Genomic DNA, 15,181 nt, shown 5'->3' with positions numbered 1-15,181 from the left:
TTTTATGGTGTTTTGGGCCATTTTTGCAACATCCTATGTTATGGCGTGTCTCAGCATGCTGTTTTAAGTGGTTTTATTTGGTTTTCAGCTCTTTTTTGGCCATGTCATATTTTGATATTTTCGCCATACTATAGAAAGGCATTTTCAGTTGTTTGTTCAGCATGCTATATTAGGGTCTTTTGGGACATTTTTGCAACATCCTATGGCGTGTCTTGTAATGCTATTTTATGTGGTTTTCACCTATTTATTATGACATGCCATATTTTGACATTTGGCATTTTCTGTTGTTTTTTTTGACATGCTACATTAAGGTGTTTTTGGTCGTTTTTGCAACATTCTATGCTATGGCGTGTCTTGGCATGTTTTTATGTGGTTTTCAGCTGTTCTTTGGACACATATTTTGATTTTTTTTTTTTAAAGATTATTTTTGGAACCTGCGGCCACTGCAGCAAGGACGCAGCCTCTGTACATGGGGCACCGCTCTATACAAAGAGCCACCAGGCACCCCTATATTTTGAAATTCTTGACATACCATAGTATGGCATTTTCAGTCATTATTTCGACATGTTATTTTATGGTGTTTTTGGCAGTTTTTGCAACATCCTGTGCTATGGCCTTTCTTGGCATGCTATTTTTTGTGGTTTTCAACTGTTTTTTTTTTTTTTTGTTGACATTTTTCACCATACTATGGTATGGCATTTTAGATTGTTTTCTTGACCCTCTATTTATTGATGTTTTGGGCCATTTTTGCAGCATCTTATGCTATGGTGTGTCTCAGCATGCTATTTTATGTGGTTTTCAGTTGTTTTTTGGACATGTCATAATTTTACATGTTTTACCATAATGTAGTATGGCATTTTCTGTCGTTTTTTTCAACATGCTATATTATGTTGTTTTGCAACATCCTATGCATGGCGTGTCTCATCATTTTATGTGGTTTTATTGGTTTTCAGCTGTTTTTTGGACATGTCATGTTTTGATTTTTTTTTTGACATTTTGTATTTTTGACATGCTAAATTATGAAGCTTTTGGCCTTTTTTGGCCTCCACGTCATATACTATGAAGCGTCTTTACAAGCTGTTTTAATTAGTTTTCAGCCATTTTTATGACGTCAAAATTTGACGTTTTCAACGTGCTATACTATGGCATTTTTGGCCATATTTAAACATGCTATATTATGACATTTTAATGTCATTTAATTTAATAGGCCTTTATTTCCACATTGTATTCTATTATGTGTCTCTTTAAACCATTGTATGTCATTTTCAACCATTTTTATGAGCTGTCAAATTTTGACATTTTTCGACATACAATACTATGGAGTTTTGGCAGTTTTTTCAACATTGTAAATTCTGAAGTTTTTGGCCTTTATGTGCACTTTGTATAGTATGATGCGTCTCTACGAGCTATAATATGTTGTTTTTAGCCATTTTTTATGACGTCAAATTTTGACATTTTTCAACATACTATTTCATTTCATTTCTACCATTTTTTGGACATGGTATTTTATGACATGTTTGTCCTTCTTTCCAATTGTATACTACTACGCATCTCTACAAGCCTCAGTATGTGTTGTTTTCAGCCATTATTATGACGTGAAAATTTGATATTTTTTGACATACAGTACTTTGGCAAAAAAAGTAACACTATTGTATGTCATCCAAAATATGCCAAAATACTCATACCATGGTATGTCATTCAAAATTTGCCAAAAAAGGTATAGTAAAGCATAACATGCGGTCCAAGAAATGAAAAATGGCCATCCCAAATATGGGAAGAAAAAAAAAAAGCGACAATTGTTGAAGAAACGAGCAAAAACCATTAAAACTGGCATTAAAACTGGCATAGCATAATGTGTCAAAAATGTCCAAAACACCATAAGATGTCAAAAAAAGACATGTCCAGAAAAAGTGCTGAAAACCACATTGAACCACATAACATAATGTGCCCAGAAACAGCTGAAAACAGTTGGAAACCATCTAAAATAGTGCTCCAACACACGACATAGCATAGAAAGTTGCAAAACCAGCCCAAAAAAAAGTACTATCATGATCCAAATTATGACCCAAACAGCAAGGCTATAGTAAGGCAAAATGTCAAAATTTGACAAGTCCCAAAAATAGCTGAAAACATTTGTAAATCACCTAAAACAGCACGCCAAGACACACCATAGCATAGAAAGATGGAAAAAAGGCCAAAAACACCATAATATAGCATGTCAAAAAAATGATTCAAAATGCAAGGCTATAGTAAGGCAAAAATGTCAAACTTTGACACGTCCCAAAAACAGATGGAAACATTAGTAAACCACCTAAAATAACAGACAGTGACATGCCATGGCATAGAAAATGGAGAAAACGGACAAAAACACCATAACATAGCATGTCGAAAAACTGACACAAAAAGCAAGGCTATAGTAAGGCAAAAACGTCAAAATTTGACACGTCCCAAAAAGAGCAGAAAATAGTTGAAAACCACATAAAACAGCGCGTAGAGACACGCCATAGCAAATAAATTTGGAAAAATGGCAAGAAACACCATAACATAGCATGTTGGAAAAATCACCCAAAAAGCAAGGCTATAGTAAGGCAAAAATGTCAAAAACCTGACACGTCCCAAAAATAGCTCAAAACAGTTGAAAACCACCTAAGATAGCGTGCTGAGACATGCCATAGCATATAAAGTTGCAAAAACGGCCAAAAAAATTTAATATAGCATGTCGAAAAAATGACACTAAAAGCAAGGCTATAGTATGTCAAAAACGTCAAAATCTGACACATTCCAAAAACAGTTGAAAATAGTTGAAAATCACCTAAAATAACGTGCCCAAACACGCCATAGCACATAAAGTTGCAAAAATGGCCAAAAACACCATCATATAATATGTTGAAAAAATGACCCAAAAAACCAAGGCTATAGTAAGGCAAAAACATCATGTCAAAATGTGACCGTCCCAAAAACAGCTCAAAACAGTTGAAAACCACCTAAAATAGCGTGCCCAGACACGCCATAGCATAGAAAGTTGCAAAAAATGTCCATAAAAGTTATGAACAGAATCTGTGACAAAGGGCAGGCCTCTTGGAGTCCAGCCCTCACCAGAAACGAGTCCGACTTACTGCTGGCAATGTCGACCAAGCTCTGGCACTGGTCGCACAGGGAACGGACGGCCTGTTTTAGGGGGTACGATACCCCATCCTCCCTGAGAACCCCCCACAGGATTCCCAGAGGGACACGGTCGAATGCCTAGTCCACAAAGCACATGTGGACTGGTTGGGCAAACTCCCATGCACCCTCAAGGACTCTGCCAAGGGTCCAGAGCTGGTTCACAGTTCCACGACCAGGACGAAAACCGCATTGCTTCTCGTGAATCCGAGGTTCGACTGTCCGGCGGACCGTCCTCTCCAGTACCCCTGAATAGACCTTACCAGGGAGGCTGAGGAGTGTGATCCCCCTATAGTTAGAACACACCCTCCGGTCCCCCTTCTTAAAAGGAGGGACCACCACGCCTGTCTGCCAGTCCAAGGGCACTGCCCCCGATGTCCACGCAATGTTGCAGAGTCGTGTCAACCATGACAGCCCCACAACATCCAGGGCGTTAAGGAACTCTGGGCAGATCTCTGGGCCATGCCACCGAGGAGCTTTTTGACCATCTCAGCAGCCTCAGCCCCAGAGACGGGAGAGCCCACCCCCGAGTCCCCAGACCCTACTCCCTCAAGGGAAGGTGTGTTGGTGGGATTGAGGAGGTCTTCAAAGTATTCCTTCCACCGATCCACAACGTCCCAAGTTGAGGTCAGCAGTGCACCATCCCCACCATACACAGTGTTGACAGAGCACTGCTTCCCCCTCCTGAGACGCCAGATGGTGGTCCAGAACCTCTTCGAAACTCCTCCCATGCCTGGGTTTTCGCCTTGGCGACCACTGTAGCTGCACCCTGCTTGGCCTGCTGGTACCTGTCTGCTGCCTCCGGAGTCCCACAGGCCAAGAAGGCCTGATAGAACTCCTTCTTTAGCTTGACGACATCCCTCACTGCTGGTGTCCACCAACGGGTTCAGGTGTTGCCGCCACGACAGGCAACGACCACCTTACGGCCACAGCACCGATCGGCCGCCTCAACAATGGAGGCACGGAACATGGCCCACTCGGACTCAATGTCCCCTGCCTCCCCCAGGACATGGTCGAAGCTCTCCCAGAGGTGGGAGTTGAAGCTCCTTCTGACGGGAGACTCTGCCAGATGTTCCCAGCAGACTCTCACAATGTGTTTGGGTCTGCCAGGTCTGACCGGCATCCTCCCCCACCATGTGAGCCACCTCACCACCAGGTGGTGATCGGTTGACAGCTCCGCCCCTCTCTTCACCTGAGTGTCCAAGACATGCGGCCGCAAGTCCGACGACACGACTATAAAGTCGATCATCTAACTGCGGCCTAGGGTGTCCTGGTGCCAAGTGCACATATGCACACCCTTATGCCTGAACATGGTGTTCGTTATGGACAATGTCACATTCTCATAAAGCGCTCTTGGCGTGAACAAACAGCAACACTGACAATCGCTAAAATGTTAGTGAACAAAATAAAACGTTGTGAACAAAGAATACTTAGGATTTCATATCAAACATGACAAAAAATGTTGTTGGCACAAATTAAATAAACTTAAGTAAATTTTCAGATTGAGTGAACCTACTCTATGTTCATTGCTTTGTGAATCTGATTGTCCTTCACAGTCAGCATTGAGTATGTGCGTTTACTGTACAAAATAGACACAGATGGCTGATTAAATTAAAAAAGACTTATTCCAAAAAATGTCAGTAGTTAATTTTGTTGTCATATTTTGGACAACATACTATAGCATGACTTTTTAAAACTTTTTTTAATAACCTTTTTTCATAATATACTATACAAGGATTTTTAAAAAAAAAATACTTTTAAATTATTTTTAATGACATATTGTAATATGATTTTTTTTAGTAATAGGTTTTTGACATATTATAGACCTTATTTTCAGCTTATTTTCAGCATACTGAGTTTTTTTGTTGTTACTATGCTGTCAACAGTTTTTTAATTACATAATTTACTATTTCATTACTTGTGGCAGATTTTACGACAAGACTTTTTAGTGCATACTATTTCATGTATTTTTTGTCTTTTTTTTGTTGTTATGACAAAGGCTACTATACCAGGGTTTCTCCACACTTGATGACTGAGTGCCTACTGAAGGAGCTGGCATGAGACTGAAGCCCACAGTGAACAAAAACTGTCCACTTTCTTGTACATAATTAATGAAACTGAATGATCTGTGATAACATTCATACTTCGACACACATTAATACTAAACTAATATACAGTTAAAATTCCAATATACCACTACTATAGTCATAGACGTGTTTTAAGTCTGTCTCTTGGTACTGAGTGTGAACCTGCCAAAGATCATTTCTCTGTCAGCATAAGCAGTGCCCTCTGCTGACAAAGCAGGCACCAAAACTGTCTTGTGGATTTTGGTTACACTGCAGTTTAGCAAGTTATCACATGGACCATGGACTGCTGTAAAAACAGGAAGCCAAGCTTTCAGTTAATTTTACACCTGAAAGGTCTTCGAAGTCTGTCATAGCATGCCATTGGGGAAAGTACAATTTTATGCTGTTATCACCGTGTAGGCCTCTGAAAACATCAAACATCTGACATCTGACAAAAAACTATAACCAAAAGGCTGAAGGATGAAACAGTGCAATCTGCATTGTCAACAAATTAATTAGAGCTGACTCAGAGCCAGGTGGATGAATACTCACACACAGACACACACTAAGCTCATTTACAATCTTTGTCTCTAGACAGGCCAAAAATAGTAGCTAATCAGAAGTCCTGGTAAATCCCAATACAATTCCACAAAGCTACTAACTGTCACTAGTTAGCAGTTTGTAGTTAGTCAGTTTAACATTCTGCGTAGTAGCAACTACAAAATATTTTACAGAGATCTTTTATATAGTTTACTCCCAAAATGCGAATGCTCTTTGGCTCTGCAATAAATTTTTGATCCATCAAGGTTGGTGATTTTTCTTCAGCCAAGAAAAGCAATTTCAATAGCCTGCCTGTGACTTCACAATACAAATGAGCTGAGTGGAAACTCACAAGTGGAGCCAGCTGAGAAAACACGACTGCCCATAATCAGTGTGTCCCAGACCCTGGAATTAAACCACTAAGCTAGAAACTTATGCATCAGATGAGCTATTCCAAAAGACTGGAGGTACCAGCTTGGCATTAAACAATTAGTTATTATTAGATGCCCCTCTTCAAGGAAGTCTGCCATACTGTAGATACGGTAGCCAAGAATGGATAAATCAGCAGTGTCTCTAGTTCATTTGTGTTTTTGCGTTGGCCATCATAGTTCTTCCTACACACTTGCTACTAAGGAGATGTTTCGGTTGGTTGCAATTTGATACCTCACCACTAGATGTCACCAAATCCGACACACTAGAGCTTAATGTCTTTCTATATGTGTAACATCACTGTCATGTTTCAGAGTTCCCAAAAAACATTTGCTACATGATTACTTGTTTGTTTTTCCTGTGACCACACATTTTTTTCAGACATCCAATATTTCTGCTTCTGTCCAAAGCGACTACAGATGACACACATGGTCATACATTTTCACTGAGCTAGACAAAGATAGATGCAGAGACAGATCTGTGATTTACATAGTCATATTATTAAATACATGTAATTTATCCTGATTACTCTAAATAGCATGTTATTTATAGATAGGTTAAACCTCTAAGTATTAGAAAAATTTGTAAGGGATCTTGTATCTTGAATGTGATCTACTGCATAGCATTAGGTCTCATCTTGCAGTGGGTACACAGGCTATGCTTTATTTTGTGCAGATGAAGCACACATAACAAACTGCTGTGATGTGAGGGGTCATTTCAGGATGAATTCTCTAGCTACCAAGCGCTCTACGAATGTGTAACGTGTTTCAGATCTCACACATTCTCCTGCAGTATTGCTTAACTGTTGCTCTCCACTCAGCTGGACCAACTGGTGTATTACACCAGTGTAAAGTTTAATGAGGATTTGGTTACACTGTGGCCTCGAGCTTGCCTGTAAAAACATAATACACTGAGAAAATGTGTGTGCAAGTGTATACACATGCTGTAAATGAGATTAGGGTCTATGACACTTGCAGATAGTAAAGGTCAGTGGGTGATGTTACACAGTATACATATAAAATCTGAGTTTAATATTCTGTCTGGTGTCCATTTATTAGCTTGTCTGAAAAGGTGAAACATATTTCTGGGATTCTTCAGTCTTAACCGTGTCATTTAGTTGGTTATAGCAGGCTATTTTAAGAGGACATAAGAAATTATTTCAGACTCACCTTTACCTCACAGGCCACACGGATTTGCAGTCGCAGGTCTGAAAAGGTGATTTAATCTCTGGACCACCGTGTACGTGCTCATCTGATGATCTCACAGGCAGAGATGTTCTCATGATTGGCCAGTAGTCCAGATGACGTGGGAGATTTCTCATTCATCACTGTAGTAAACACCAAAAATAAGCAGAGGGTGAAACAATAATCCTAAAAACATTTCTATTTTGGTTTCATCTCTTGGGGCTAAAATAACAGTATTAGAGCTACGTGTCAAGACAGGCTATTGTGAGAAGTCTGTTTGTCTGCAGAGAAATAAATATGCTAAGACCACTATAAAAACTGGTTGTTGAATTTCATTATTTGCATTTCATTGTTTGCATTACATGTTTGAGAAAAAAGGCTTTTAGAAAATTCAAATAATTCAACAATTTGCAATAAATTATTAACCACTCGTGCAACCTGTATGAGGGGCACTATAAATAAAAGACTTACATGAGAATCTATGACATAGACATATGACATTGAGGATTATCTATTCCCAAAAAAAACTTGTTTACACTGAACCTATAGGACTCATCTACCATATTGTGTTGACAGTCAAACATGTCTTGGTAAACAGGTTTACCACAGGCCAGTCAAAGCAAGTGTTCTCCCATTTAATTAGTCTGTGCTAAACCTCTTTGAGGCATGAAATCATCCCAACTGCAATCCACACAAATCTCCACCCTGCACTCAGTATGGTTAAATTAGCCCTCGTGCCCTTGATCTCCGGAAAACATGCGTACCATTGCATCCAGTCACACCACCTCTCACTCATCCCCACCTTGAAAAACACATCCCTGAATGTACCATAATTTGCATCTGCCAATATATGTGCTAGAAAATAACTAATTATGAACTGCAACATCTCTACAACAGCTTTTTCTAATATATATATATATATATATATATATATATATATATATAATATATAATTACTGAAAAAAACAGATTTTTCAAATAAAGGTGTGCAAAAATGCAAATGATTGCTGTCAAATTTGCTCTTTGTTGATCCAAATTATCATCTAATTAAAAGATGCACAATGGCAGTTGCAACTACAGAGTTGTGTCTGAACTTAATCACAAAAGAAATGCCCCAACAGCCAAATGTCTGTCACCTGAAAGCAGGGGATTTAGAGACTTTGGAGACACGTGCACAGCCTACTTTGAGACGACCACTTTACAGTATGAGATCAGAGAGAAAGAAAGAAGAGGAGGCGAGAGCAGGAGAGACACAGAGATCAGCATCTCACCCTCTGAAGTGCGTTACATTGCAGTCAGAGCTGTCAGACAAATAGAGAGCACAGGGAGTCCTGTTGGCAGGCCGTCTTTGCATCACTCATAGCATCATTGTAAAATTTATAAGGCAGCAAGAGAAGAAAAAAGACTAACAGAAGAGTCTTCAGTCAGTGTCTTGTATTTTTGAGGCATCATGACACAGCAGGTCAGTGGCTCACCTTTCCTGAAGCCCTTCTTTCTGAAGACACCTGTCAGAGTGGTCAGCCCTCTGCGACAGAGACGACACACACTCCCCGCCAGCGAGTTCAGGAACCTCACACCACAGGACGCCATCAGTGTGTTTGAGATTGAGAGAGAAGGTAAGTGAAGTATCTGCACACAGTAACCGTATGTTTTTTTTTTACACAATGCATAATCAGGTCAGAACTTGACTGACTTTAATGAGTATTTGACAAAGAGAACATACTGTATTTTCCACTCTGTCAGTGGGGAAGGTATAATAGATGTATCTTTTGGGTGTTCAATATCAACTTTGTGCCAATTGTAAAGGGCACACATTTTTTTTCATTCTGTAGTCTTTTACTAGTATATCATCACTCCCAAAAAAGGGCATGGGTTTTATAGAGTACTCAACCAGAAAATTATGAGCATCAAACACTTAATATCCTGCATTCTGGTGAATTCTTATTCTCCAATTTGTGTCGGTTTATGGTGTGAATGTGTTTAATTTTGTCAAAATAAAAAGTTGTACATGTTTTAAATATTGAGGAGAAAGTGTCCCCAAAACCCATGACTTCCATGACATGACCCACTGTTTGAACTGTTCTTTTTTTCACCCCACAGCATTTGTTTCTGTGTCTGGTGAGTGTCCACTTACCTTAGATGAAGTGCTTAACTTCCTGGGTCAGTGTCCTGAACTCTCACTGGGATGGTTTGAGGAGGGACAGCTGGTAGCTTTCATCATCGGCTCTGGCTGGGGCAAGGAGAGGCTGTCACAGGTATGAAAACCCATTGAAAAATGTGCAAAGAACACAGCATTTTGACATACTTGCTCTGTTGCATGTGAAATTTGAATCATGGGTGCTTTGACTTAATTGTTACCTCTTTGTTATCTTTTCCCTCCAGGAGGCAATGACTCAGCACGTTCCAGACACCCCCACTGTGCACATCCATGTGCTGTCAGTGCACCGTCACTGTCGCCAGCAGGGCAAGGGCTCCATCCTCTTGTGGCGCTACTTGCAGTACCTGCGCTGTATACCAGGCCTCCGCAGAGCTCTGCTGATTTGCGAGGACTTCCTTGTGCCCTTCTACCTCAAGGCCGGCTTCAAGGAGAAAGGGCCATCAGCCATCTCTGTATCCCACATGCAATTCCAAGAGATGGAGTACATGCTCGGTGGGCAGGCGTACGCACGGCGAAACAGCGGCTGCTAGTCCCTGACCTCCCTACCCCAGCCTTCTTCCATTTACTCACCTCTAACATGGACTCAGGGCAGATATGATTAAGAAATCACAGCTGGCAGATGGACAGATAAAAGCACAAGGCCATTTATGCACCGGTGGACTGGGCTCAGTAATGGTCCTGATGTCAGCACCACATTGAATCCTCCTGAATTAGGAATGAGGACAGACCAAGAGTGGATTCATGCAGAAGATGAACCAGTGTCTTTGCCGTTTATTCTACTTCACAGGCATCAAGTTTTACTCCCGCGGTCACCATTAGCATCTTGGCTTTTTGAGTGTATTGTTATTTCTCTATTTAATAATTGTTATTTGTCACAGTTTACTGTTTTTTAATGTAATCAATTCAATGACAATTTTCAGTATTACATCTGGAGTTGTGTTGTAAATATTTGTTCTATTTTTGTAAACCATATAAATCAAAAGGTGTGATGAATTCAGTGATATTACTGCAAAAGTCATGCAACCACTAAAAGTGCTTGGATTGTTAAATATTGTATTAATTATTGTATAATATTTGTAGCAGATATTTGCTGTTTCTTCGTTGAATAAAGTATAAAATATTCAACAGGCAATTTCTGGTAATTAAGAGAAAGTCAGACCGTTTTAATTTGTAGATTTTTTTTTTTTTTTACTGTTGTTTTCAGTTACATGTGAGTAGACAGGTAGCTAAAACACTACCATGTTCAAAACAATCATCACTTCTTGAGAAGCAATAAACAAATAAAAGAAAACATTCGAGTGCTCAGCATAATGTAACAAAAATATGGCAGTAGTTGGTACATTTATCAACAAGGCACAAAAGGTATCAATATCTGATTTTTGTCCCTGCTTTTGTATGAGGTTGCCTGAATAATAAAATCTATGTTTCGAGTGTGAATGTAAAAAAAAAAAGTCCTTCTCTCTGTACCAGTGCTGGCTTCACTAATCCCTGCCTCACATGTAAAGGGCAGCTGGGAATTTTGATGAGGTTCGGGAGTGCCATACCTTTGTTTCACTGGACAGTGAAGGAGTGACAATGACTGCCGGTGAACAGGGAGGTGATTAAAGGAAGTGTTTAAGATGAGTGGCATAGGTATTCATACTGACAGAGTAAAAAAAAACACCCACAAGTATATTGTCACTGTTCACAGAGAAGGCGACCGTCACACAGGGGCAGAGTGGAAACACAGACTGACTGATATCATCTGTTAGTCCACATCTTTTGACCTGATACCTTCCTGCTGCGCTTACACTGTCCACACTTCAGTGGAGGTGAGCGTTGAGGTCGTACTTCTCGCAAAATTTGTCCGTGAAAGGGATGCAGGTGAGCAACTCGCACCATTCACACTTGATTGGGTAGACATAGAAAAGCACCACAAGGCCTGAAAAGAGCCCGACAAACACCAGCAAGAAAACAATGATCTGACAACGTTTGCGGTACAGGTCCATGCGGCCGAAGCTGATGTACGGTAAGAAGGCGAAGGACAGGAAGAAGCCAGAGATGAAGCCACAAATGTGGGCAAAATTGTCGATCCAGGGCAACAGCCCAAAGGCAAAAAGGAAGAGCACTACACACAGCAGCTTAGTGAAGGCCCTCCAGGGCTGTGCCAGGATCTGCCAGCTCTGAAACAACTCCACGAAGAGGCAGGCCAGTATCCCAAACTGAGAGCCGGCTGGACCCACCTGACACAAAGACAGCAGAGAGAGGGGCAATCAAAAACATGTTTCAAGTGATTTTAAAGGGACAAAAATACATATCTCTCCTCTCTTCTGTAGTGCTGTTTATGTATCTAAATTGTTTTGTTGTTAGTTGTTGAGTGTTGGCGATTTCAGCCGCAGAGTTGTCTTTCTTCTCTCCAAAATAATGGAGCTAGATGGCACTCTGCTTGTTGTGCTCAAAGCTCCCAAAAATATTTTAAAGAAGTTTCACAAAAATGTCTCTCCAGAAGTCATGACCCTGTTACTCCAAATAACTGGCTCATTTATGTATATATGTATGTATGTCTATATTATCCACAGACCTCGATGTGAGCAGTTTCATGTAGGAACTTTTTCTTTCTCCCAAACTACACCCGCAAACCAAATCACCACGCAAAAGATAGCGTCCATCTACTCATGGATGAGAGGAGATGTAAACATTATTGGTATTCTCCTCGGCTGAACTGTAACATTAGCTGGCTCAGTGTTGCTAGGTGATCCAGTAGTAGTATGGTGATATTGTTGGTGGGTGTTGTTTGTAGTTTCTACATGAAAATGGCTTACAACAAGGTCTGTGGATTATCTTCAAAAACTGGGTCATGATTTTTGGAAAGAGACACTGCTGTTGAGTTTTCAAATATCCTTTTTGGCACTTAGAGCACCACAAGCCAAGTGCCATCAAGTTCCATGATATTCGAGAGAAGGCAGACATCTCTACAGCTGATATCTCCGACACTTTGCAACTCACACCAAAACAATCTATAAAAATAACTAGCAATACAAGTGAGAGAAAAACTATATGTTTTTGATTTCAAGTTGAAATGTCCCTTTAAAGTTTTGCATTACATTGTACTTTTTGTAAAGATGAATATTACTCAAAACTGCACTGTGATATTTCTGTACTGCTGTTTTATCAGTGATCACCTCTGCTCTGTAGGGCAAAAAGATGGCTGAAGCTAAGTTGCCAGTGATGCCACTGAGAATGTAAATGATTGAGATGCGCAGCCAGCCCGCCAGTTTCTCCAGGTCCCTCAGGATGGTCATCTGGAAAGCCACTGACACCAGGCAGTGAAGGATCCTGGGAGGACAGACATGGACAACAAGCTCATGTGAGTGCAATGTGACACACAGTACATGTTTGTGTAAGTGGAAGAAAAGCTGCACGTGTTGGAAAGATAATTCGCAAAGCCCTCAGCAGACCAATGACTTTGCCCATCAACAAAATCGGCTTCTATCTCATTGAAGCTTAATGAGTTTGTGTAGTGAGGGCACTTTGTTTAATTACCCAGAAGACAGATAACAGACAGCACGAAGATGAAGCACTGTTCTTCTTAAGAGCGAGGTCAGCTCTTTGTGCTGACTGACTGACAGGTCAGAATTACACTAATGCAGAGCTGTCTGTCTGAAACATACAGTGTGTAACTTCCATTATTTCATACACAAATATTTAACCTTTTTGTGACATACATTATGGAAGTATAGTGAAAGCACCTCTGGCTCTCTAAATTACCATTATTGTTATTATTATTAGCAATATTTTATCTTAATCTTATATCACAGTGTTATGAAAGTCTCTTATTTTATCACCCATACAATATTTATCCCAATATTTTATTGCATTTTGCAACATTTCTCGCATTTTTGCATCCTTCTTTGTAAAATTTTGGACTATTTTTAACAAAATATCTGCATGATTAGTCAACTAGTGATCAAATGTTGCTATATCGCTAGTTGTCTCAGACATACTAGTTGGTTAAACGTATTATTTAAATGTCCAGAGGAGGAGTTTGGATCTGCATGCTGCACTAACAAGCACCTCATTATCACCAGCTATCTTGAACTCACATGCACGTCTGCAGTCCGAGCATTCAAACATTTGCGAGCACACTCATGAGAGTTACCGCTTGAGTGTATTTGGTTTTGAATGGAGATGAGTCGTTGAATACACAGTAAATAAATTTCATGTATTAAGCTTTATTTAGTCATGTTTTGTAGGATAATGTGCAATGTACATGATGCACGGAACGAAGTGCCACACATTTCAGCAGCCTTTGAAATACCATTTGGTTGTGAAAAATGTGATGAATGATTTCAAATAGCTCTTACATGCAATATTTTTTGTTTGGACAATATTTAACCTCACGGATTAAATTGTTCACATTTTGTTGTTCAAGTATTTTCTTACTTTGAGACTTGTTGACTAATATTTAAACACAAGGGAAATTAGTCGTTAGGAACATTTCTCCTTTAAACATTACATAAATGTCTTTTTTGGTGCACACAAAGGAGATGACACTGCAGGACAAAAAATAAGCTACTGCAATTTGTTGATGACATTGCTTTAATTGTTTTTTTGTTTGTTTGTTTAAATAAGTATGATATTGTCTCCGACTGCTTTGCCCAGGTTTCAAAGCTGGAACACTGTAATAAATCCAGCCCTCCACTAATCAGTGCTAGAAAAAAAACACAAGAGCTTATCTTAAACCATGCAGACCCAAATATATTAAAGAAAGACTGTCAGAGACTGTTTTTAATTAGGAAATTGAAGTGCTTTGGGGCTGGTCATAACATCTTGGAAAAAGAGCACATCAGCCTGATGGAGAATATTCTTGTGCTTTGATTTGGCTATAAGTGCTGGACAATATCTTCAAAACAGCAGAAAAGATAGTAGACTGCCAAGAGAAGTGAATGGATGACTTTCACAGTACAGAAAGAAACACGCACAAAAGAAAGCTTTGTCAATCACTGGTATTACTGAGTGCCCCCTCCATAATGAATTTCAGTTGCTTCTTTCAGGGCGATGCTACAGAGTACCTCTGGCACACAACAAGATCTAAAGGGCATCTTATGTTACTTGTGCAATAAATTCCATGAACAAACTGAATTAATCTACACTCCTCTGCACTGATTGCTTGCTGTACAATGTGTGTTTGTTGTATGAATAGTGGTACAATTGATGTGATTACATTTTCTGTATGGATGTAATATAATGTTTCTAATGTATCTGCTGACTCCAAAGGTAATTTTCTGGCTTCAGTTTCTATTTTATCATTCATTTAGCTGACAAAAAGTAACCTCACCTGAGCTGCTGAAAGCTTTTTTCCTCTGCTGTTGTTTGTCTTTTGTTTTTTTCTTTCACATCTTCGCTGAGAATCTCTTTATCTCTCCATGCATTTCTTTTGTTGTGATGTGAGTATGAATACACTGAGAGCTACTGACAGCTGGAGTCAATTTCCTTGTATATGCCAAACATGGGAGCCAATAAACCTCACTCTGATTCTGATCTTTTAATCATTCTGTTCCTTCCCGCTCAGTGCAAAGACAGTCCTTGAAAACACTGATCTAGAATATCAGACTGAGACACCGTCACTGTCTTTACCAGCCTTGGAAGCCAGAAAATCTGAA

At 39.7% G+C, this 15,181-nt stretch overlaps 2 protein-coding genes across 4 annotated transcripts in view; one reads left to right on the top strand and one right to left on the bottom strand.

The window, feature by feature from the left end:
• The first annotated feature begins 8,831 nt into the window (after positions 1 to 8,831).
• Positions 8,832 to 11,036, top strand: aanat2 (arylalkylamine N-acetyltransferase 2). The gene is made up of 3 exons (XM_042504219.1): positions 8,832 to 8,997; positions 9,482 to 9,636; positions 9,764 to 11,036. Exons 1-3 carry the CDS (start codon positions 8,832 to 8,834, stop codon positions 10,067 to 10,069), a joined length of 627 nt encoding a protein of 208 aa, XP_042360153.1. The 3' UTR covers positions 10,070 to 11,036.
• Positions 11,037 to 11,138: 102 nt separating this feature from the next.
• The window catches only part of rhbdf1a (rhomboid 5 homolog 1a (Drosophila)), a 37,699-nt gene continuing 33,656 nt past the window's right edge, over positions 11,139 to 15,181 (bottom strand). For all 3 annotated transcript variants that reach the window (XM_042504215.1, XM_042504216.1, XM_042504217.1), the window contains 2 exons: positions 12,701 to 12,854; positions 11,139 to 11,761 (listed from right to left, as the gene is read on the bottom strand). In XM_042504215.1, the coding sequence (XP_042360149.1) occupies positions 11,342 to 11,761; positions 12,701 to 12,854 (574 nt within the window). In that variant the 3' untranslated portion in view covers positions 11,139 to 11,341. The remainder of the gene's footprint in view (positions 11,762 to 12,700; positions 12,855 to 15,181) is intronic.

This window comes from Plectropomus leopardus, chromosome 17 (genome assembly GCF_008729295.1).
Source record: "Plectropomus leopardus isolate mb chromosome 17, YSFRI_Pleo_2.0, whole genome shotgun sequence".
Classification (NCBI taxonomy): Eukaryota; Metazoa; Chordata; class Actinopteri; order Perciformes; family Serranidae; genus Plectropomus; species Plectropomus leopardus.
This window is presented reverse-complemented; position numbering and strand designations above follow the sequence as displayed.